This window comes from Gekko japonicus, unplaced genomic scaffold (genome assembly GCF_001447785.1).
Source record: "Gekko japonicus isolate JY-2015 unplaced genomic scaffold, Gekko_japonicus_V1.1 scaffold152, whole genome shotgun sequence".
Classification (NCBI taxonomy): Eukaryota; Metazoa; Chordata; class Lepidosauria; order Squamata; family Gekkonidae; genus Gekko; species Gekko japonicus.
The window spans coordinates 655,497-681,294 of record NW_015168050.1 but is presented as its reverse complement, the minus strand read 5'-3'; the positions used below and the strand labels follow the sequence as shown (position 1 = coordinate 681,294).

At 42.9% G+C, this 25,798-nt stretch overlaps 1 protein-coding gene across 1 annotated transcript in view; it reads left to right on the top strand.

The window, feature by feature from the left end:
• Window positions 1-25,798, top strand: part of GLP2R (glucagon-like peptide 2 receptor) — a 62,031-nt gene that overhangs the window by 17,989 nt on the left and 18,244 nt on the right. Inside the window, exons 5-8 of the mRNA XM_015414333.1 lie at window positions 2,225-2,399; window positions 9,797-9,956; window positions 12,513-12,573; window positions 13,254-13,323. Of these exons, the coding sequence (XP_015269819.1) occupies window positions 2,225-2,399; window positions 9,797-9,956; window positions 12,513-12,573; window positions 13,254-13,323 (466 nt within the window). The remainder of the gene's footprint in view (window positions 1-2,224; window positions 2,400-9,796; window positions 9,957-12,512; window positions 12,574-13,253; window positions 13,324-25,798) is intronic.

The following is a 25,798-nucleotide window of genomic DNA, read 5'->3' as shown; positions in this document are numbered from 1 at the left end:
ATGAGAAAATACAGAATACCAGACAATCGGCAGGTTCGATTGTCAGCCAGATGGGTGTCAGAGCTCGGTGCCTTATCAACTAAACCAGAACTTTGTATTTTTCACAAGGACAAGATGGTCCTCAGAATGGACCCTATGTTTCTTCCCAAGGTTCCCTCCAGGTTCCACAGCGCACATGAGGTATTCCTTCCATCTTTCTGTCTGAATCCTATGCATCTCTGAGAGAGATCCTGGCATACCTTAGATATACGGAGAGCACTCAAGGCTTGCTTGATATGGATGGAACACATTAGGACATCGGAATCCATATTCATCAACATTTCCCCTCCCAACCAGGGGAATGTATGTCTAAGTCCGCAATCAGCCTTGCAATCAGACGATGCCAGCTTAACTAAGGGACCGCCTTTCCCCATATGTTCCCCAGCGAGCACTTCGGTCCGGGATGTGACATCTCCTGGCAATGCCAGGCCCCAAAGAGGCCAGGCTGACTGCTACCAGGGCCAGGGCTTTCTCGGTGGCGGCTCCTACCTGGTGCAATGAGCTCCCGGAGGAGATCCGGGCCCTGCGGGACCTTGTACAGTTCCACAGGGCCTGTAAGATGGAGCTCTTCCACCAGGCATATGAGTAGGAGCCACCACTACCACCACTCTCCATCTTACCCTGGCCCTGGAGGAGGGAACGTCAGTGCCCCCAGAGCAGATGATGCTGAATCAGTTTGAAATACGCCATCTGTGAACACCGAGAGCACTTTAGTTAGTTAATAACTTATTAAGAATGTTTTGTATTTTATGGATTTTAAATGGTTTTGAATATGTTTTTATATTGGCGTATGCCCTTATGTAAGCCGCCCTGAGCCCGCATTGCGGGGAGGGCGGGGTATAAACTGAATAAAATAAATAAATAAATAAGCATATAAGTGTCTTAAGTTAAAGGTTCCCAAAGGTGTTATGGCACATTCTGTCAGGAGTGCAGCCACCAATGCAGCATTCACCAAACAGGCATCAGTGGAAGAGTTTTCAGAGCAGTCACGTGGTCCTCCATTTCCACTTTTGTTCACCATTAAAAACTAAATGTGTACAATTCAGCAAAGGCAGCATTTGGCAGAAGAATGCTACAACATGTGATGGAAGATGATGGTGATGCCCCACCCTAGTTGGTCATTACTCTGGGAGAGCCCAAGATGTCCTCCACCTCAGAAGGAGACTGACCATTGGCACTTACTGTGAAGGGTCCTTCTCCCACAGCATCACCATTGATTAGTCACTCTGTCATTCTGCTGCTATTCTTGTTCTACTGACCTTTAGATGTTTATATTCTATTCAAGTTTTGGCCTTTCATGTTTAGTTTGTTACTGTTTCTACTCATCTCCATCTTGGTTTGGAGTGGGTGGAGTGAGAGTTCCTTTTGGTGAGACTGCTTCTCAGAGTACTTGAACTGAGGTTTGGGTGTTCCCACTCCACAGGAAGAGGAAGAAGTTTGATTCCTGCCTCCCTGATTGGATGGTGGGAAACACCCAAGATGTCCTCCTGTCTCCAGAGGAGAACGACCCTTCGTGGTAAACGCCAGTGGTACTTTTACTTGCATGAATAAGGCCAAAAATATATTGGGATATGCTGACTTCCTTGAATAAAGTTGTAACATGCAAAGAAGACATCACTTGGGTTTTTAAGGCCAGTCTGAAGGGATTGACCTATAGTACTTGTAGATACTATCCTCCTCCAGAAAGTTGCTAAAGAAAAGTGGTGAGGGTTCATTTTAATTTAGGAACTGGGCACACAGTTCCATGGAAGCTGCTATGTCTGTATCTGCTTAGGAGAGGAACTAGACAGGAGTGTTTTCGTAACTAGTTATAATGAGCAGAACATAGGAGAAATTCTCTGTCATATGGCTTGTCACATCTGTTACTGTCTCCTGTCCTTTCCTGTTTCATTCAATGAACCTGGCATGCTTAGGACAGTGTCAGGGCCAGTGGGACATAATATTTCCCATCATCCCCAGTGGATAAGCTGCTGTTGCCAAGGGAGAATGTCAGTCCTCATTCCTGAGCAAAGTTTGAGTCCAGTGGCATCTTTAAGAACAAAGTTTTATTCAAGGTATAAGCTTTTGTGTGCACACATACTTCTTTGTGTGCATGCACACATTGCTGTTAGTGGAAAGCAGCAACTTGTTGTTCAACATTCACTCCAGTCAGTTGTTAATAGATGACACTTCTCTTCTTCCACAGGAAACTGCATTGCATGAGAAATTTCATCCATATGAATCTGTTTGCTTCATTCATCCTGCGAGCCGCAGGGGTTCTCATAAGGGACAGTATAACACACAATACTTACGTGTTTGTTTATTTTGGCTCTGAAAAGCCAAGTGATGAAAACGGATGGCTTTCCTTCTTGAGTGTGGAGGTATTACAATGAGTTCTAACATCTTGTACTAATATTAAATGGGAAAACAGGTGCTGGGCATTTGCATGGGTTGATAGTGAAATTTTGAAAACTGGAAGTTTGCTGTAAAATTACAGTTGATTGAATTCCTTCAGCACAAGGTGTTTCATGCTGTGAATTCTTTGCTCCTCAAAGTCCCCACAGTGTTTGAAAAGATAGTAATTCATGGGTAAATGCAAAAATAGTTGGTATGTGTAGTAAACTGATTTATTTACAAAACATATGCAAATGAAGAACAAGATTATTTAAAAGGTTCACAAAATAATAAACAAATGGTGCAGCAATGGTCCAATTTCAGCAACAGCCAAAATTACAGCAACACAGAGCTGCTAAATAGATGCTGTTTTATTCCTTGTCTCAAAGGATGTGAAATTAAGTTCATTAGAAATGTGATGATGGCCTGACTGTTATCTATCAGAAAGCACTTAAAATTTGCACCCAGCAAACTCTGTGTGAAAATGGGTTAAGTCCTTTTTGGGAGGTTTGGTAACTATTAACTGCATTGTAATTTGTCCATATATCTTACCAGTCACTAATTGGTTCTCATTCTCCAAATTTTAGTGCTTGTTTAGATGGTAGCTCCTTGTGCTCCTGGTTAGGCACTGCAGTACTCAAGCAAGAGTCCTGAATGGATGGGGGGGGGACTAGTCTTGGAAGAAGTATGTGCGAGAAGGATCTAGGGGTCTTAGTAGACCATATACTGAACATGAGTCAGCAGTGTGATGCGGTAGCTAAAAAGGCAAATGCAATTTTGGGCTGTATAGTGTCCAGATCACGTGAAGTGATGGTATCACTTTACTCTATTCCAGTTAGACCTCAGCTAGAGTATTGTGTTCAGTTTTGGGCACCACAATTTAAGAAGGATATAGACCAGCTGGAACGTGTCCAGAGGAGGGCAACGGAGATGGTGAGGGGTCTGGAGACCAAGTCCTATGACGAAAGGTTGAAGGAGCTGGGTATGTTTAGCCTGGAGAGGAGACAACTGAGAGGTGATATAACCATCTTCAAGTACTTGAAGGGCTGTCATCTAGAGGATGGTGTGGAGTTGTTTACTGTTGCCCCAGAAGGTCAGACCAGAACCAGTGGGTTGAAATTAAATCAGTTTTCAGCTAAACATTAGGAAGAACTTCCTAACAGTTAGAGTGGTTCCTCAGTGGAACAGGCTTCCTCAGGAGGTGGTGGGCCTAGATGGCCATATAACAGCAATGCTGATTCTATGAACTTAGATCATGAGAGGGAGGGCAGAAAGGATTCCATCAGTGCCACTGTGTGATACAGAGTGTTGGAGTGGATGGGCCTTTGGCCTGATCCAACATTGGCATCTCTTATGTTCTTATGTTCTTTTTGCCCTTTCTTACATGCCCAGGAAAATGCTGATCCCCACTTTGGGGTCAGGAAGCAATTTTTCTCCAGGCCAGATTGACTGGAGATCCTGGAGGGTGTTTTTGTCATCTTCCGGGTGTGGAACAGCAGTCACTGGGTGTGTGTGGCGGGGGTTAGACTAGATGACCCTGGAGGGCCCTTCCAATTCTATGATTTTATGATGCTTAGGGATATAACCAGGTATCTTTTGACTTTGAATGGTCTGCAGTCAGCACACAGAGCCCACCATGAAAACTATACTCCTGGTCCTAGTCAGACATAAGGACTGACAGCAAATTGACTTGTCTAACTCCTCATGTTGTTTTGGGGAGTAGGGATTTGATTAATCTGTCAAGCAGCATTTGATAATTTTCTGCTTTTACCAGTTTGGGGCATATTGTCATATTTTTGTTTCACATTCCTTGTAATAGACACCTCACTACTTAACTGGTCCATCTTTCTTTCTGTGAAATGCTATACTCAGCAGGATTAAAGTTAAGTGGTTAGGATACTGTATTTGGGTTTGGAAGATGCTCATCATCACAAAGCTAGACTAAATACTCTTCCCTTATAACTTTATGGTTTTGTGGAACTCAGAGTGACTTTAGATGTTAATGACATACATAAATACAGGAAGTATAACTCATTAATGCTTCTATATTTTTGCATATCATTGTCAAGGCTAGCAGCAGAGAGGAAGGGACTCAGGAGCCAAGCAAGCATTATTATATACAAAGCCAGATAGAATTCTATTGGCTTCTCAGGTCAACTGATCCTGTTGTATTGTGACCATCAGTAAGGATCATACAGATATCATGCCAGTAGTTCCCTTGGCTTGAATGCTACGAATGGTGGTGCTTCAATGATACATCATCCACTTTGCACGCAGAATGTCCCAGGGGCAAGCTCTGGCATTGTTAGCATTATGCTCAAATGGGAATTTTTCAGTTTATCAGTTCCCTCAAGGAATCTGTACTGTGAGCGAAAAGCATTCTAGCTGTCTATCTAACTCAAGGTTGGAGGAAGATCCAGAGACTGCATATTTCTCCCTTGAAGGTTAGATAAAGATAGAACAAAGAGAGAGGTAACCAGAAGGAAGTCTCTAAGAATAGCAATCTGAGATCAAAGAGACAGCAGCAGAACAAAGGATGCAGAGAAATCTGACCTATCCACTTTAGTAGCTTTACTCCCTCTCTATAGTACTGGTGTACTTGGCGCAGAGATACATGAATTGTCCTTCACTTATAACAGGCATCTCCAGTTGAAAGGATTAGGTGGTAGGTAGACTTGCACATGGGAGTTTGTTTCATTTCTTTCATTTTTATTATTAACTAGGAATAAGGCCTGTTGTGGAAATAAATACAATGAGCTCTAGAAAGAGGCTCTGGGTGGGTGCCCTGGCCTTGGACACCCACCATCAATTTGTTGTGGTGACCTTAGCAGGGGAACTGCTCTCTGCCATCTAAAGAGCAGTTGTAATTCTGAGTGATATCCAGCCCTCCCCTGGAGATTGGCAACAATGGTTTCTTAGGAAGAACTGGCTGGTTTGGAGGGTGGAGTCTATGGCATTGCCATAAACAGATGCAATATCACAGTATACAATATACAGAAAGCAAGCAAGCACTGTACAAATAATGCAGACCACAAGTGCTCAAACAGTCATGCAAAAAAGTAAATTTATATAACAAGAATAACAGAGGACCACATGTATCTGTAAAACCAAATTACATCATATAATGTACAGGTCCATGAATATTGCAAGTCCATAAATGGTACACAGACAAGGACGAAGACTCTGGATTGTGATCTTCGTTTCGATAGCTCTTCTTCAAGAAGTTCACACTACCACAATTACAAGTAAAACCAAACTATTAATATCATATACTACAATCAAACCCATATCCTGAATACTAAGAGGCAAAGATTACCTTCATAAAGCACTCATAATGTACAGAAGACTTTAAAATGGTATATATAGGAGGAATCCTTAGCACAGCACTCACAGTGTATAAAAGCCTTCAAACCAGTATTACAGGAAAAAACTCTGAAACAAGGAAGAATAGGAAAATACTTTTATAACATTATTATTTACAGTAACAATACACAAAAACTATTGAAGGGTCATAATGCTCACCAATCATATCATAATCATTCAAAGCCAGGCACCCGATCAACAATAGAACAAACTCTCCAATATTTGGTAAGCCTCAAAAAATAATTAGCACCCAAGGCTTGATATACTGTAGCCAATATCTATTAGGCACCATAGCAGTCAAAAGTTTTAAGGTGACAAAAGATTGAAAGACCAATTACTATTTCTGCTCATAAGTAACAACTATGTAGCAGCAACTCATAAGTAGTAGCCAGGTTCTAATGATTGATTAAGACCATAAGGGTAATTGAAAAACCAGTAACTATTTCTACAGCTAAATTCTGGAGACAAGTTACCACAACTCATAAGTAACAGCCAAGTTCTAATGATTGGTTAAGACCATAAGGATCATATGTTTTAAGTTTAAAAATCCAAAATGCTTCACATTGTCTTAACCTTTTTTGAACATCTAAACTCATATATTGGTGAGTTTTAAGTATTCCAGGACCACAAATTGAAAATCACTAGAAGACTGCTTCATATTCATGTAATGTTGAACTAAAGGAGAATCTAGATGTGAGTTTCTAATGCAGGACGTATGCTCAATCATACGAGTTCTAATAGTTCTAGTTGACATCCCTACATACAAACATGAACAAGGACATTTTAAGAGGTACACAACTTGTCTAGTATAACATGAGGAAAAAAAATTCAAATCATATACAAAATTTATACTTGGAATCTCAATTCTGCTTGTTTTCCAAACAAATGGGCAAACAGAGCACCTGCCACATGGATAGTGGCCACTACGTGTCACTATGGTATTAGAGTTGCAAACTTGAAAATCAGAATGTACTAATGTATCACGGACATTTTTAGTTCTCCTGAATCCTATGAAAGAGCGATTTTGACAGCCTGAAATGCCTTCCACAATATGCCAATGCTTTAAAAATTTGTTTTTAATTTGAGATGCCAATGGTGTAAAGTCAAAAGCACAGGACAAAGATTGCTGACTACGTCCTGTCTCTTTAAACAGATCTGAACAATCGATATTGGCAGCCCTAACAGCTGCATGTTGAATAATCTTTGTTGGATAGCCTCTCTCCTTGAATTGTTGGGAAAGTTTAAAGGATTCTATCTCATAATGTTGATTAAACATGGAATTCCTTTTGGCCTTCAAATACTGTCCAAAAGGTAAATTCTCACGTATATGTCTGATATGGTGAGACTGATAATGAAGGTATGAGTTTTTATCAGTACTTTTAGAAAAAGGTTTAACAGCCAGAGTACCTGTTGTTGAAATGAAAACAGTAGTGTCAAGAAAGTCAATGCTATCAGGACTACTCTGAAAAGAAAATGTAATGGTTGGATGTACAGAGTTAAGCCAATGAACAAACTCAAGAATGTGAATGTCTTTACATAAAAAGAAAAGATCATCTATGTATCTTGTTATATGAATTTACTTTTTTGCATGACTGTTTGAACACTTGTGGTCTGTGTTATTTGTACAGTGCTTGCTTGCTTTCTGTCTATGGCATTGCACCTGAGGACCCACCCCTCCTTAACCCCCACCCTCTCCAGGCTCCACTCCTCAAATCTCCAGAAATTTCCCAACCTGGAGATGGCAGCCTTATCTCCTTCCCAGCCAACCCACAACCAACCTTTATCTGCCCCTCTGAATTCAGCTTTCCATCTCCCCCCCCCCTCCTGCAGCCTCTGTCTAAGAAAAGTAGCTCACCTCAGTAGCCAAGCAGGAGAAGTGTCTTTGTTAGGCAAAACAGCTGTTTTTGGCAGTTCATTCTGTCAGGGAAGAGGCCAAGCTGGCAGTGGGCAGTGGAGAGGAGCAGACCCAGCACCCAACCAATGGCATGTGAGTACTCTTGAGTGATGGGCCAATGGCTGATGGAGCACACAGTGCAGCGAATGGGAGAGATGGAAAGTGCCAGTGCATTAGGGCTTTCATATATATATCAGATTCCAAAAGGAACTGTTTTGTTATTGGGTTGTTCTGTATGATTTTCCCCCCCGTTATTGTTTCCTTCACTGTCGTTGTTTCATTTTTTAAATTTTATTATTATTTCCCATTAGTCTCAATGGAAGATAACCCCCTTTTGTCAGTTCCGTACTTTCATGGTTTTCCATCCAAATTGGACAAAACTCAGGGGGATTGTAGCACTCCTTGAGGGTAACCATATCCTCAAACTTCATACATAAAATAAGCCCCCCCCCCGAGATCATAAAATGCACCCCTGTTTAACATTTAAGTGTATGGGATAATTAATAGGAAAGACTCCAAACTGCAACATAGCCACTTGGCTTGAAGAGCAGTAGCATGAGGAAGAGGCATACTGACAAGACAAAGGCATTTGGTGGCAAAAAGAAGGTAAGGCATCTGGGCAGGCAGACAGCAGGAGGAGGACCTTGAGGTAGATTTGCTTGGATGGGGGATCGGATTTGGAAAGAATCAGACAAGCAAGGAGAAATCTGGCACGGCAGGGCAGGGCATTGGGAGAAGACAGGAAGGCAGTGTCCCACCCAAGATCCTTCAGGGCTGGAATACCATACACATGTACGGTACTTAGTGGCTACAGCTTGTAGCCAATCATAAAGAGAACACTGTGTTCTCTTTATGTCTTTTATTAGGAAAATGCCAGTTGACTTATAAAATGTAGAGATTGAGGTAATGAAAGAAACCAGAAAAAGAAGGAAAAGAAGGGGGAGTTAATGGGCTGTTTGTTTTGTTTTCCAATTCATTACAATAATTACGAAACTCCCAGTTTTCATAATGATTATAATTAATAACAAAAGAAATCCACAAGTCTAGTAGTAGGCGACAGGAAAGAGCTCTGCGTGATACCTTGGAGATCTGCTAGCAGATAGTAGATTTAGGGTTGCCCGCTATCTGGAAGAAGAATGTCTTGTTTCTTTAATCCAGGTGGGCAGCTGTGTTGGTCTGAAGCAGTAGAACAAAGTTTGAGTCCAGTGGCACCTTTAAGAATAACAAAGTTTTATTGAAAGTATGAGCTTTCGTGTGCACGCACACTTCCTCAGATACAGTAAAACAGAACTCACCAGTCCATAACAACAGGGTCTCAGTTATTTGATCTTTGTATTCCACAATTTAGTAGGATAAGTTTACACATCAGTCTCTGAGTCTAACGTAGCTACTCTGTGCTTTCCCATGGGATGGAATCCAAACATATGATGACCATGTGGACTTAATTTGTTATCTTTGTTTGGTTTTTGCATCTGTTAAAATATTTTAATTATTATAAATGGTAACCATATAATCCAAGCCTGTTATTCCTGATTCTGATAAATATCTTCATTATGTTTTGTGCGAATTTACTGAAATGGACTGTTAAGTTCCATTTCACTGTATCTTAGGAAGTATGCATGCACATGAAACCTCATACCTTGATTAAAACTTTTTGGTCTTAAAGGTGCCACTGGACTCAAACTTTGCTCTATTGTTTCTTTAGTAGAGGATGTTATTTACCAGGTGAGGTTATCTGATGTTTACTCCCTTGCCATGAAAATTCAACTGTTCATTTCCCCACAACAAGCCTCTATTAAAGGGACAGGAAATTTCCCCCCAGTCCTGTCAAAATCCTATTGATAGACCAAGAGTTTGACAGTATAAGGCAGCATCTTGTTGTATGCTGCTAGTGCAGGTTATAAAGACATGGGTCCTGCTGACACTCTCCAGTTCAGGACCCCTGGAGTCTTGCAGTCTTTAGTATCCAAAGCTATTTTGATTTTTTTTTTTTTAAAAACAACCAAATATAGCTATGAAGACGAGGGTTTCAATTTCTATGTATTTATACATCTCACTAAGTATCAAGTTACATTAAAATATGGCTATATGATATCATTATTTTTTCTTATTCTCTCATTTCTGCAGAAGTTAACTGTTTGCAGGGTGGTCCAACTTTTCATGCATTACTTCATTGGAGCAAATTTTTTCTGGCTTCTAGTGGAAGGAATTTACCTCCATAGGTTATTGGTAACCACCATGCTCTCTGAGAAACACCTGCTGCAGAGATGTATGTTCATTGGATGGGGTAAATATGTATATTTCTCTAGAACATGACTTACAATTCACTTTCTCTTTCTGGCCCATGCTGTTAGGGTTCCCAACTGGCCTAGAAAAAAATGTCCTGTTCCTTTAATGGAGGCTTAATGGGACATTATTTACCAGGTGATGTTATTTACCTCAGTACCATAAAAAGTTTTTCTCCATGCCTGTTGGCAACCCTATGACAAAATCAGTAATGTTTCCTCATCTCCTTACATCCCATCCCCTTACATTGTGTGTGTGTAGAGTGTCATGAAGTCGCAATTGACTTATGGTGACCCCAGTAAGGGGCTTTCAAGGAAAGTGAGAAGCAGAGGTGGTTTGCCACTGTCTTCCTCTACAGTCTCCCATCCAAGTACTGACCTTGCTTACTTTATGAGATTTGACAAGATCGGGCTATACCAGGGGTGGCCAAACTTGATTAATGTAAGAGCGAAATAGAATAAATGTCAGATGTTCAAGAGCTGAAAAACATGAACAAATATTACACACATTTTTATTTTAAAATATGCAAAATTGCTTTTTATTAAAATTAAATGAGATTGCCAAAAATAAACAAAAGGGGTAAAAACAGATATTTGATAATGATATTTATTTGTCCAATGATATTTACTTGTTTTCTAATGATATTTATTTGTCTAAGAGAGAGAGGTGGAAAGAAAAAATGAAAGAAGTGGAAAGAAAGAAAGAGAAAGAGAGAAACAAAGAAAGCAAATAGATGGGGAGGAAGGGGGAAGGAAGAGAGAGAGAGAGAAAGGAAGAGAGGGAGGGAGGGAGAAAGAGAAAAAGAGAAAGAAAGGTGGGAAGAAAGCAAATAGATGGGAAGGGGGAGGGGAGAGAGAGAAACAAAGCAAATAGATGGGGAGGGGGAGGGGAGAAAGGAAGAGAGAAAGAGAGATAGAAAGAATCAAAGAAAGCAAATGGGGAGGGAGGGGAAGAGAAAGAAAGAAGTGGAAAGAAAGAAGAGAGAGAGAAACAGAAACAAAGAAAGCAAATAGATGGGGAGGGAGGAGGAGGGAGGAAGAGAGAGAAAGAAAGTCAATGAGGGAGGGGCAAGAAGGAAGGGGGAGAGGGAGAGGAGGGTGAGGGAGGGAGGGAGGGAGGGAGGGAGGGAGGAAGAAAAGTGAAAAGAAAGGAGATGGAAAGAAAGCAAATAGATGGGTGGAAGAAGAAAAGAAGACAAAGAGAGAGAGAGGTGGAAAGAAAGCAAATAAACGGGGAGGGAGCAGTGGTGGATCTACATTTTTGGGACCCTGAAGTTTGAACTGTTATAGGGGCCCCTTTTCAACCATTGCCTTATGATTCAGCCACTAAAATAGCCTTATTTTAATAACAAACACTTAAAAAGACCTCCTTCAATTTTGTTGAAAAATTGACTCATTAAAAAAAAAAGTTGCTTCCGGGCCCCTCCTGGATTAGGGGCCCTGAAGCTTAAGCTTCGTTAGTTTCATAGTAGATCCACCCCTGGGAAGGAGGAAGGGAGGGAGGGAGGAAGGGAGAGGTGGAAATAAAGGAACTTTAATTTTAAATGTGTTCTCCAACTCCTCCCCCATGCCCCCATGCCAGCCGGCTTGGCTTGGAGAAAGAGACAAATGCCTTCTCCAAGCTGGTGGGTAGGGCCATGGGGCAGGGCTTGAAGAATGCCTTTAGCTTTAAATGTATTCTCCAAGCCCCCCACTGCCATGCCGGGTTGACTTGGAAAAGGGTTTTAAAGAGACAAATATCTTCTCTGAGCCAAGCCAAGCTGGTGTGGTAGGCTTTGGAGAACACATTTACCTTTAGATGGGGAGGGAGGGGAGAAAGAGAGAACAAGAGAAAGAAAGAGAGAGAGAAAGAGAGAGAGAGAGAAGGAAAGAAAGAAAGATGGAAAGAAAGTGGAAAGAAAGTAAATAGATGGGGGGAGGGAGAGATGGAAAGAAAGCAACTTTAACTTTAAACATGTCCTCCAAGCCCCCCCCCCCGGTCCCCACACCAGCCAGCTGGCTTGGCTCAGAAAAGGGATTTAAAGAGACAAATGCCTTCTCCGAGCTGGCCACCGGGGGGGGGGGGCTTTGAGAACACCTTTAAAATTAAAGTTGCTTTCTTTCTCTGCTCCCCCCACCTCGAGCTTACCCAGAGAAGTGAAAGGAAGACAAACTGGGGAGGCATACTTCCCCTTCACTTCCCCAGGCACCCTGCCGGAAGCCACACAATATGTGTGAAAGAACCTCATGCAGCTCCCAAGCCGTGGTTTAGCCACCCCTGGGCTATATAATGCTGCCTTCTCTCCAACCCCAGTATTTACTTATCATTGTTTAGGATTACATAATTCCAAATGTACCAGGTCTCAGGTTCAGTCCCCAGCATCTCCAGTTAAAAGGATCTGGCCTTAGGTGATGCAAAAGACCTTTGGCTGAGACTCTGGAGAGCTGCTGCCAGTCTGAGTAGACAATACTGACTTTGATGGACCAAGGGTCTGATTCAGTAGAAGGCAGCTTCATGTGTTCATGTGTTCAAGTATACCATAACTTCCATCAACGTTTTTATTTTCTTGTACTTCTAGGTGTTCCAGTTTTGTTTGTAGCCTCCTGGGGAATAATAAAATACCAACTGGAGCATGAAGGGTAAGTTATTGCCTCAACAATATCCTCCGAAATTGTTTTGCTGATTCCCTTTCTGCCTGTTTTAAGCCAATTAAAAACAATGGCTTGCTGTCTTTGCATAGATGTCTCAGGCTGGCTATAGACAACCATTTGTTTAATGGAAAATTGCTACAGAGGCAGTCTGACCATACAGTGAAGTCAATTTTGCTATCCCCCCCCTCCCCAATTATTCCACTTTTCTGATCAGTTGTGGAGGTTTGACAAATTCAGTCTTGAAACATCCAGTGGTGTTGCTTAGCATTGTTGAAGCTAAGAAGATTGGAACTGGTCAATGCTTGGATGAGAGAACATTGGGAGTCTAGTGGAAGCTCTCCCAAACTCTCTATTAAGAAAGAGTGGGGAGAACATGATGAATAAACAGACTCCATACAAGAGATGACTGGTCATATTAAACAATTCCTGCATAAGTGAGGTGACCTGTATTCAGTGCCTTTATTCCTCAGCCAGGATGGCCTGAGTCAAAAGTGATATCTCATCTGACACAGTATTTTTTATTTACCAATCTACACCTGCCTTAAATCATAAAGATATGATAATTAACCAGTTCAAAGGTCCCATTCCAACCGTAGTTTTAAAACTATGGGGTACTATTTTTATGTATAGAACATAAATGATACCTCTGGATTTGTCTTCCTTTCTAGATGCTGGGCAACAAATCGGAACATGACATTCTGGTGGATTATTCGAGGGCCTATATTTTTTTCCATTGCAGTAAGGATTTTGTTATTTATTTATTAATTTTTATTTATAAATTCAAATTTGATTGATGTGTTCCATAGTTGTAATAGTTGTTCTTTTATACAGTTTTTTCACAAAATAGTGGTACTGAGCCTTCTCCATTACTGGCTTATCTATGCATTGTGCAAATTAAAGATCTAATAAAGGAACTCGGGGGAAACTTAGGTGGAAGAAAAAAGACAGGACAGAGTCAAGCAGGTTCTGCAAAAAAAACCCCAATGGTTTTTAATGAAGATAGATCCAGATGGTCAGCCGTGTTGGTCTGAAGCAGTAGAACAAATGTAGAGTCCAGTGGCACCTTTAAGACCAAATTTTATTCAAGGCTTTTGTGTGCATGCACATCTTCATCATGCTACATATTAATTTGCTGTTCAGCCCCTGTCTATAAGTTTGAACATTACCTACCATTTCAGTGTATTTGAAAAAGTGTGCATGCACACGAAAACTCTTATCTTGAATTTAAACTTTGTTGGTCTTAAAGGTGCTACTGGACTCTAAATTTGTTCTAATGGTTTTTAAATGTGCATATGCTTTAGAAGACTGTATACTATAAATTCCATTCAAAGCAATGAAGATTGCATGCAAACAAATCAACTGACACAGGTCCACTGCTAATGTCAGAAGAGAGGAGGAGTTCAAGATGGCGGATGCTCCTCCACGCCATTAAGGAGAAATAAGTCTGTATTGGTTATTTTGTTCTCTCCTACCTGATATTTTTTGTACCAAGATTATTGAAGCTGTGCTGAGTACTTCCTCGTTTACTGGGAGTTGCTTTGTTGATTTTATGCATGGTGAGATTGGGCTTTTGCCAAATTTGAACTGATAATTAGGAGTATTTCCCTAACGACCAATCAGATATAGTTTTTCACCTACTAGGTGCTTATCTAGGACTAAAACAACTCTTAGCTCTTGCCTCTGGCAGTGATTATATTATAATGCCTAAGGCAGGGGTGTCAAACTCATTTGTTATGAGGGCTGGAGCTGACATAAATGAGACCTTGTTGGGCCGGGCCATGTGTGCCATAAAAGTAATGCCAGGTAGCAGAGATATAAACTTTATAAAGAACATAAACACAAAGGTTTTTTTTTACTTAAAATAAAAACATGCTTAAAACATGAGCACTCTTGCAATATTTTGCTTACTTAACAGTGTCTGATAACTGACACCTCTTGCTCCGAATTACTGCATCAAAATGTCTGTGCTGCTGCAATCTTGAATATGCTGTTCAGGTGTGTATCTGTAAACTGCAAACCTATGATGACGCCGCAGCAGCAGAACCAGAAGAAGAAGCAGAGGGCCCCTGCCACACAGGGGGAGAAAGCACGGCCGAAGTGCGGCTTTTTAGAGCCGCACCCAAAGAGACACGCGGCGGCGGGATGACATAGATCCCCTGAGCCGCTGTGCAGTTGCTCCCCGGCACGATCAGATGCTGGGGGGAAGCCACTGAAGGGAGAGCGAGGCAGCCAAACTGTGCACGTGTGCGCATGCACAGTGTGGCTGGGAACCTGGATTGCTCCTGAAGACAGGCGCTCCGGCGCTCCGATGGCCGTGCTTCCTGCAGCGTTGCAGGTAAGTCCTGCTCTTTAGCAGGTTCTTTTTTCATCTGCATTACCGGCCTGAAGGGGTGGATCGGGGACGGGTGCACGCCGATTCCCAGATGTTGCAGTGTGCTCACGCCCGTTTGCTGTGCCCCCAATCCGTCCCTCTTCCGGGCCAAGACCTCCCGTGTGACCGGGGCTGAAGACAATCAGTTCCACTGCAGGCCTGACAGAAGCCCTCTGGGGGCCTGATCCGGCCCCCGGGCCACATGTTTAGACTCTGTTGCAGACCCTCTAGTCACAAGTAATATGTTTGATATTTTGGTGGTTGAAAGTCAAGGAGAAGGAGAAGAGATATCTCTCTCAAACTACTGAAAATGCAGGTGTCTTGGAGATTACAACACAGTTTCCTAAGTTGTCAATGCCCTTTCCAGACAAGCTGATAAACTCACTCCCACTGGATAGCCTTGATGAAGGACTGAAAGAAAATATTTTAAAATTAATTGGTAATCAGTGCTTACTTACAGCTAAGACAGTAATTGAAATCTTCAAGTACATGAATAGGATAACAAGCCAGCTTGATGTTATTCTGAAATTTATTGGGAACTCAATGGAGAAAATCACCACAGACCAATCGAGAATCTATCTCAGAAGTAAGAACAATGAGGCTGATAAGAGTCATGACAGAAAAAATATGAAGGGAAAAGACTTGCAAAACCAACAATTAAAAAGCAGAAAAAATACACCTATTACACCCATAAAGGGAACAAAGACATATTAAATGCTGACAGAGAGACTGGGCTTACATGGGGGGAAAATAAGATAGCTTTGGAAGTGGCCCAGACTTCAATAAATCACAGCTATTGGACTGATAAAAGAAGAATATCCAACTCCCTGAATGCACTGCTCAGAATTGACTCTGTGGCTATTGACCTATTGGAAGTAGAAAGATTACCCAGTACAGGAAACAATTGAGGGTTGGTTTTAAAGTTTAATCAAACCACCATCCCCCTTATGTTATTAAGGATGAAAAAATTGAATCCTTTCAAATTTGGCCCAAAAGATTGTTTAGGGAAACTATAAGAAAGGTCCCTCCGTTGATTAAACCTAAACTAATATGCCACAACGAACATGAAATTAAGCGAACTCCAGAACACGACAGAAGACACTAGGGCCTGGTGTGATGTGGTCCATGGGGTCGTGAAGAGTCGGACTTGACTGTGCATCTGAACAACAATATGCCACAAGACCAGTTAATTGCACCCAGGCTACCATCTAATTCAGAGAGCTAATTCAGAGAGCTACAAGAAACACAGGAAACAATTATTGCCTTCTCTAACCCATTATCTTTCTTAAAGCCTCTCATACCCATGAACAAAGAACAGATGGACACCCTTTCCCTATTAACCGAATTGGGGAATCCATCAAAAGAAGAAAGACAATGTGAAGACTTGCCTTTTTCAGTTATGTTGTCTACAAATAGCATGACTAGTAATGTGCTGAGGAAGGGTATTGCTCACCTCTTACTTCCATCTGCCAGAATAGCGGACATTGTCTTCCTGTAGACCATAGAGGTGCGAGCAATGTTGTGGACTCTTTTCAGGGCCCTAACAAAGAAGAGGTGCAAGTTATGCCAGAACTGGGGCTCAACAATTCTAATGAGCCCCTTGCTTCAACAAGTCTAGCTCCAAAATAAATCTCTGGTTGACTATCCTTGTCCCATTGTCATAAAAATGACAATGAGTCCATTGAAATACTGTCCTGGAATGTGGCTGGGTAGACTTGTTGTCTTTCTATGTATATGGATGTACCTTTTTTACAGCATAACTTTGATACAATTTTATTGCAGGAAACATGGCTAGCAGAGACCCCAGAACTTGATAGATCTTACTCTTATAATTTAGGGGCGATTTTGGTTAAAGGACCAGGGAGACTGATGGGGGGGTTGAGTAGTTTTGTCTCCACCTCTCTGAAGGTGCAATGTGTGCAAAAAGAACCCCTACTCCATCTAGCTATGGCCTTATTGCTGAATTGGAAGGATGGAAGCCTTATCATTATAAACGTATATCTTCCTCCTGTAATCAAAAAAGAGATGAATTTCCTATATGCACTGTCCTTAAGTAATAACAGGGGGGAAAGTGTTGAGGGAGACTGTCATTCAGGCAGTGGGACAAAAGAACTCTGTCCTCTTCTGGAGGCTGGTGTAAGCTTTAACTTAACTCAGGTGTAAGCTTTCGTGTGCAAAGCACATTTCTTCACTTTACACACAAAAGCTTACATTTTGAATAAAACTTTGTTGGTCTTAAAGGTGCCACTGGACGCAAACTTTGTTCTGCTGCTTCAGACCAACATGGCTACTCCACCTGAATTTTTCTTCAGGGAAAAGGAAAGTTTGTGTGTGACATGTTTTCTGACTTGAAAGCTTTTGTAGCAAAATTAAACATTTTTGTGAAGGAAGTTAGTTAATTTGAGAAGGACGGATATTTACAATTCAGTGTTGAAAGCACTGAACCTATTGCAGGCAGAATTCCGGAACAGATTCACTGATTGCCATTAGCATGGAAAGGAAAGAAGAATGTTTCAGAATCCATTTGAAGTAGCACCAGAGGATGCAAATAACTTTTTCCAGATGGAACTACTTGATTTGCAAGCCAGTGATCATCTCAGAGACAGTTACAAAGAAAATAGTCTGTTAGATTTCTATTCTGGTCTACCTGATTTATTTATCAACCTAAAGAAATTTGCTGCAGGCATGTTTACAGTCTTTGGCATTACATCCATCTGTGAACAAACTATTTCCAAGGTGAAAAATTGTGAAATCCAAGTGTAGGTCAAGACTTCTGGATAAATACTTAACATGACATTTTAAGGGTGTGTGTCAGAAACCTTGGCTTGGACATTAATGCCTTGGCTAACAGAAAACAGCCACAAAATCACACTGACTAGGTAAGCATATATAGCTAGATGAAAGGATTTGACAGTAAAATGTTGTTCCAAAATGGATTGCATTCCAGTAACATTTCTTCATTGACCTTTGAATGTTTACTTTTGATCTAAATAGGTTGGTTAATAATTTTGTTATATTCTGATTTAAGATGTGGTCCTCTTTAGGCATTGGGCACTTTAATGTGGCCCCCATGTGCCAAAAGGTTGGAGACCCCGATCTAGCCGATGACAACCACACCTATGTTATTTGACTCCAATACTTATTGAGGTTAACTGGTGTGGTTAGTCCAATCACCATTAGTTAGCAGAGTGCTTAAATAAAGCTACAAATGCAGGAGCATCACTTTACCAGGTTACTCAGCTTACAAAGCTACACAGAGCCACATTGCAAGTTTAGAAGAGAAATATTTATCTCTTTATTTGAGAAGTACACTTTGGATAGGAAAGAGCAGAGACTGATAGATTACTAACTTACTAGCTAAAGGATGGAGGTGGATGGCAAGAGGCCCATCTATCTCATGGTGCCAAGAGAGGACCGCATGTCCCTCTTCTAGTGCCTGCCGGTAGAGAGCAAAACTTCATTCAGAGTGAAAGAGAAGCAATAAATTCCATCTTGGTATCCGATGACTCCTTTATCATGGCAGTGTGCAGGGAGCTTGGTGCTGGTAGCTTCCTGCCCTGAGAACAACGAATGAGCCCCATGGATTATTGCCAGCCCAAACAATTATCCCTAGGTAATATATCCTGCTTAGGTTACCTGGGAGATATGGGGACGAAGAAACTCGGCTATACTCACCGCCCTTCTCCTTCTGCGGGGCAACCTGACACTGTCCATCGACTCTCGAGGATGGCGCAGCCTGGACCTGTGAGGATAGCAGTGGGTGCCCCGGCCTGGCGTGAAGTCTCTGCCAGCACTAGATGTGTGGGTGGCAGCTGCAGAACACTGCTGGTTCCACTTCCCTGGCTCAGTCGCCATTTTGGCGGGACTGCAGAGGCTGTCACTTTTGCATGGGCATGGACGCAACTTCTGCCAATGTGTTTGGACTTGCCACAGATGTTTGGGCAGTGGAAGAGGAGTCTGGAGAGGGATTTTACCCCCTCCGGGGTCTCATCAACTGAGCCCCACCCCGCCTAGCAACAGACAGCTTCATAACCATGATGACGCCATTCCCTGACTTGCCAGAGTCCGAGAGCTGGAAATTTCAACACCAGAATATACAAGGGAAGGAGACAGAGAAGTGGACTAGCTCAGTCTCCTTCCAGCCTGTGTCCCATCCTGAAGGTGGTAGGTAGTGGGGCTAGGTTAAATGACCCCCCTCTGATTTTGGTGTTGTGTAACACCAGGTCTATCAACAACAAAACCATGGTCCTTTGGGACTTCATGCTCAAGCAGCATGCAGACCTGGCATGCCTGACTGATACCTGGGTCCAAGATGGGGAGACATTAGCTCTCTCCCAACTGGCTCCACCCGGGTATTTGGTCCTTCACCAATTGCAGACCAGGGGATGGGGGGATGGAGTGGCCCTGTTCATTCAGGAGGCTTACTCCTTCAGGGCACTCCTGCTGCTAAAGCTCACAAGCATTGAGTGTGCTGGCCTAGTGTGGGAAGCCAGGGAGAGTTTGGCTATCTGGATGGTTGTTCCGTCCACCCAACGCACCAGCCACTAACCTGCCATCCCTGATGGAGGCTGTGTTGAGCTGGGTATTGGAGCAACCTAGACTGATTGTCTTGGGTGACTTCAATATCCATGCAGATGATGAAGCCTCCACACAGGTGGCGGACCTAGTGTCATCCACGGTGGCACTGGGACTCTGCCAATATGTAACAGTTCCCACTCACTGGGCTGGGAACATGCTTGGTTTGATCTCCAGAGCGAGGGATACAGTGGACTGGATCACTGCCATGGCAGTACCATGGTCAGACCACCATACCCTGACCCTATTTGGGTGGCAAGCATATTTTAGCTCACCTGCAGAGCCATGGACCCTATGCAGCTTCAGATGGCTCTGTGGGATCCGATGCCCCGGGGCAGCTTGTTTGATCAGCTTGTAGAGGACTGGCACAGCTAACTCTCTGCAGCCATTGATGAGATCACTCTGCGACTCCCTCTGCACCATCACTCCAGGCTAGCTCCTTGATTAACCCAGAAGCTGTGGCTAATGAAGCGAAGGCTAAGACAGCTAGAGAGACAGTGGCGGTGCTCCTGCAACAAAGCTACAAGAATATCTTATAGGTCATTTATGAGATCCTATTAGATGGCAAAGAGAGAATTTTATGCGAGAGAGAGAGAGAGCTCATGCCCAGCCCAATTATTTAGAACTATTCAGTCTTTGACAGTCTTGCCACAGGGCAGACCAAACATTAAGGAATTGGACATTGGCTGTGAGGCTTTTGCAAGCTGTTTCACAGATAAGGTCTTGTTGCTCCACTGCGATCTCCGTGCCACAATTGAAACAGTGAGTGAACTCGAGGCTCCATGCATGTCTTGTAGTCTGGTTTTGGATTATTTCAGTCCACTCAGACTAGAGGAAGTCAACAGATTGCTTTCAACGGTAAGCCCAACCACATGCAGCCTCGATCTGTGCCCTTCATGGCTAATCGGTAAGCCTCGATCTGTGCCCTTCATGGCTAATTAAAGCTGGTTGTGAGGGGTTTCGAGGTGCCCTTAGGGAGATTATTAATAAATTCCTCTCTGAGGGAGTATTCCCTGGAGCACTCAAGAAAGCAATGGTCCACCCTTGCCTAAAAAATAAATAAATCCCTGGACCTGGCTGAATTGGCAAACTATCAGCCGGTTTCCAATTTGCCCTATTTGGGCAAACTAATCAAGAGGGCGGTGGTGTTACAGTTGCAGGGCTTTATGGATGATACCTCCATGTTAGATCCCTTCCAGTCCGACTTTCACCCAGGCTATGGGATGGAGATGGCACTGGTCACCCTCACAAATTACCTCCGTGTTGGAAGTATGTGTGTGTTGCAAAGTCTAATTCAGCCATTTATAGGGGTAATCTGTTTACCTTGTGTGCTATTGTTTAGACTGACCTGAAAGGGAAACCTGGCCCAGAACAAATGAAAACAAAGCCCGTGAAATCTAAGTCTGTTTACTCACAATCATTGGTTAATGTATTCAGGTGATTTCCTTCTAGGGGTCAAGAAGAGGAAGAATCTCCATTACAGTTGTTGTTGTGAGACTGTGTGGTTGGTCTGTAAAGATGTAGAGATCTATCCTTAGGCGTTGTTATTTTGTAGCTTTTCCTGTGTACCCTTCCCTTAGGAATAAAGAGTTTTACAGGGAAAGAAATGCCTCCAGTGAAGCAATGATCCATTTCAAACTCTGAATATCTAAGTATTTTTGCCAATTTTTCCAACACTCCAGAGACATCTGGATGGGGGTGGATCGGTGGTGCTGTTGGAGAGGGGAAGCCCATCTCTTTCTCACTGTCCTGTCCAGCGCGAGCTGTGGCTAAGCCAACGCTTTCTAGATGTGAGCCAACACACGACCACTGAAGAAAACTTAAATCATCTTTATTCAACTTCACACGCATTCAGAAGATCATTTACTCACAATCGTTCAGATAGCTGGGTGGAAAGTTACATCTTGTGATCTAGGTTAGTTCAATAGCTGTGGTGAGAAAGAGATGGGCTTCCCCTCTCCTTGCAGTAAGGGTTGATGAACAAAGAAAATGGAAAAGAACAATAAAATCCTATCCTTGCGCCTCTGAGCTCAGGAAATTACTCTTAATGAGCCAGTCAGAGGGAAGCTTCTGGGACCCCTAACTCCAATTCCCAGGTGCACAAGTCTTAAAGATACAGAGCAGTTTTACTAAACTACAGATAACACTGACTGGGGGCAGCATAGTTGTTGGACCTGTTGGCAGCATTCAACATGGTCGATCATCAGTTACTGATCCACCGCCTCACTGACACTGGGATTCAGGGGCTTCCTTGCAATGGCTTGCCTCCTTTCTCCAAGGTTGGGGACAAAGGGTGGCGCTCAGAGATCAGCTGTTCCGAAGGCACCTGCTGATTTGTGGAGTCTGGTTTATCACAAGCTAAACATGAGCCTGCAGTGCGATGTGGTGGTGAAGAAAACTAATGCAATCTTAGGATGCATTAACAGAAGCATTGTGTCCAGATCACGGGAGGTGGTAGTTCTGCTCTATTCTGCTATGGTCAGGCCTCACCTGGAGTACTGTGTCCAGTTTTGGGCACCACATTTTAGGAAAGATGTTGACAAGCTCGAACGTGTCCAAAAGAGGGCAACCAGGATGGTGAGAGGGTTGGAATCCAAGTCTTATGAGGAAAGGCTGAAAGAGTTGGGTCTGTTTAGCCTGGGAAAGAGAAGGCTTAGAGGGGACATGATTGCAGTCTTCAAGTATTTGAAGGGCTGTCATGTAGAAGATGGAGCAGATCGATTCTCTCTTGCTCCAGATTGCAAGACTAGATCTAATGAGTGGAAATTACAAGGAGTCATTACCAGCTAAATATCAGGAGAAACTTCCTAACTGTAAGAGTGGTTGAGCAGTGGAACAGTCTGGTGGATGCGGGTATGTTGTAGGGCTATCTTTCAGCTATGCTCCTGCAGAGTGCAGGGGGTTGGACTAGATGACCTGCAGGGTCCCTTCCAACCCTAACATTCTATGATTCTATGAGTGCCCCAAGGGGCAGTGCTTTCCCTGATGTTATTTAACATCTATATGTGCCCCCTTGCCCAGATTGCCCGGAGGTATGGACTGGGATGTCACCAATATGTGGATGACACCCATCTATGTCTGTTGTTTGGTGGTCAGTCCAACTCTACCCCGGAAGATCTGGAGCGGGTGTTACAAGCAGTGGCTGGTTGGCTTAGACTGAGCTGATTGAAATTAAATCCAATGAAGACAGAGGTCCTGTGCCTGAGTCAGTGCAGACTGGGGGTAAGGATCCCATTACTGGCCTTCAATGGGGTGCCATTGGTGCCAGCACTGAAGGTTAGGGGTTTGGGAGTGCTCATGGATGCCTCCTTAACAATGGAGGCCCAGGTAGCAGCTACTGCCAAGGCAGGCTTTTACCATCTTTGGCTGATTAGGCAGCTGGTTCCCTTCCTCGAATGCAATGATATGGCAACAGTAATCCACGCAATGGTCATCTTGAGATTGGACTACTGTAATGATCTCTAAATGGGGCTGCCCTTGTCACAAATCTAGAAGATGCAGCTGGTGCAAAATGCTACAGCCAGGCTGCTGATGGGTCTCCCTGTGCGGGAACATATCCAGCCTGTGCTGAAGGCATTGCACTGGCTGCAGATAGCATACCGAATTTGCTTCAAGGTGCTGGTTTTAACCTTTAAAGCCCTATATGGTCTGGGGCCTACTTTTCTGAGGGACTGCCTTTCCCCACATGTTCCCCAGAGAGCACTGAGGTTGGGGTCTCAAAATCATTTGGCCCTGCCTGGACCCAAAGATGCCAGGCTGGCCTCTACAGTTCCGTAGGGCCTGCAAAACAGAGCTCTTCCACCAGGCCTTTGACTAGGAGCCACTTCCTACAACTGAACTGTGGTAAGGCCCTGTGTACTATCACCAGTAGCCTGCAACAGTTTCTATTAATGGTCTGATAAGCTGGTTACCAACTCTGGCTATATACTCTTTTGTGACCATTCCACCATGGCCTACTAGGATTACTATTCAATATCATACCGCCGCTAGCACTTTATCGTGTTATGTATATGATTTTTACGATGTCCACACTTTGTGTTTTAATGTATTTTAACCTTTTAATGTAAGCTGCCCTGAGCTTGCCTGGCAGGGAGGGTGGGATATAAATTTATTTAATTAATTAATTAAGGGAAATTGATTCCTGAGATCACAATCTGCATATTAAAGAGGACAGTGGCAGAAGAGTAGATACAGGAAGAAAGGTCAGTTTGCCTGTCTAGCTATCTAGTCTCTCTTGCCACTCAGTCTGGAGGTCTGAGACAGGGGACATCACATCTGGAACTTCCCAACAATACTGTCAGATTGAAGTTAGCCTTGGGTTGATTGCACATTGAGTAATGCATGCAATACCCCATGGTAGAATGCTGTGATATGAGGGTCCATTTCATTTCAATGAAAGCAAAAAAAAAAAAGAATTCTGAGACAGATGTTGTGAAGTCTTTTTTGTATGTTTGGTGATTCTTGAGACATAAAAATGGAAATGACATAAGTCATCTGCGGCTATCTGTCGAATCGCAAGTGAACTGCAGGCTGAATCTATGCATACAGTCCCTTTTCTCCCCCTTTATCTGTTTGGACTTGGGAGTCATCACATTTAACTCTGTTAATACTTGTAGTTCTGAAAGTCTTTATATTGAGATACCCTATATTAAGTTTCTTTGTTGTAATTTCACAATGTTTAGTAATGAGTCTTCATGAGAAATATGCTGTAGTCTGATATTTCAACACATTGGTGAATGTACTGAATTTGATTATTTACCATATTAGTGAAGACACATGTGATATTACTTGCTAATAGTTGGAGTATAATTAGTTTTTTTTAATGCCGTCTCTCTTTGTTCTTTGGGCGTTACCCACCCCATCCTCTGTTCCAGCTTGTTTGTATATGGTGGAAATTACATGCAAGTGTCTTCCTTCCTTCCTTCCTTCCTTCCTTCTTCCCATGTTTGTGCTGCCACTCTAGAGTCTTGCTTGAGTCCTTTTATAAATGTGTGGTAGCCATTTTTCCCCCTATAGAAAAGCAGTTCTGATAAGGGAATTTGAAGCAAAAAAGCAGCAGTGGACTAGGGTGCTTGAGACTATCTTATGGTTCATCTCTCGGCAACAAATCTTCCCTTCCGAGATGTTTTTCCTCTATAGGGTTCCAGAGAGGCAAAGAAGCAAATGGAGCTTGGGAGGAAGGAGGAGAGGCTTGTGTAGCATGGTTTGGAGTGGAGGCATGGCAGGTAAGGTATGGATGAAGCACCCTCTTCTCCACTCCTATATTCTTCCAGCTCCAAATCCTCCACCCCACCCCACATGCTTAGGAAGAGCTACTGCCTGGCTTTTATTGTACATGCTTGTGTGTCATGTATAATGAAGGCCCTGTATTCCACAGCTAGTAAGTAAAAGACATAAATGAGATGACAAAATGCAATGCCTTATTACTGGGCCCATTTGCTGTAGGTGTGAACACCAGTCCCCTGTTCTGTTGTGTGGTGCACAGCTTTCGTGTCCTTTTTCTCAAATAGCACCACTTTTTCCTCTAGCAGCTGTGGCTGGGTTGGATCTGAACCTCTTGACTTAGAAAAAAACACAGAATAAGACAAGGCAGTGGCAGCAAAAGATGCTTACATGTATAGAATAAAAATACTTCTTTATACATTCAGAGGTTCAATTTTTGCTTTGTGAATTTATCCTATTCTCTGCAATGGAGCAAACAACAAACACCCAGTTCCATTAGGCTGAAAGCCTCTTTATTAACAGTAACTGTAGGGCAGGTAACTTGGCTATTGGAATAAAGAATTACAATACTTAGCTGTTTCTAGAGCTTTAGGCCAGGGTTGACCTGGCCTGGTTCTACAGATTCTTAGTATGCCCTGTACTCCTGCAAGCTGCTAGCATGGAGACTGAGAAGAGAAGCACTGGTCCTTTCAGCATTTGCCTGCAACTCCAGATTTTTCAGGGTTCAAGTTGAGGCAATTTAAGTCCACAGCAAAACAGCATCCAAAAAAACCGGGGCAACGGTGGGCTGAAACCAGGCCAACCACTGAAGGGAAGTAACATAATGCAGAATGGGGGGGGGGGACCCTGGAATAAAAAGAAGGTTGAATTTGATTTTACTGTAGAATTGCTTGGAGGACACCGTGGTGAACATAGATTAACAGGAGAGTGTGGAAAGAGCCAATGAGTACCTTCTACTCTTCTGCTTGCTCTGAGGCCTACTGTCAGGCTCAGGCCGCTGAGTTACTGTATCTGTATCCCTATGAGCTACTGGAACCTGCTGTT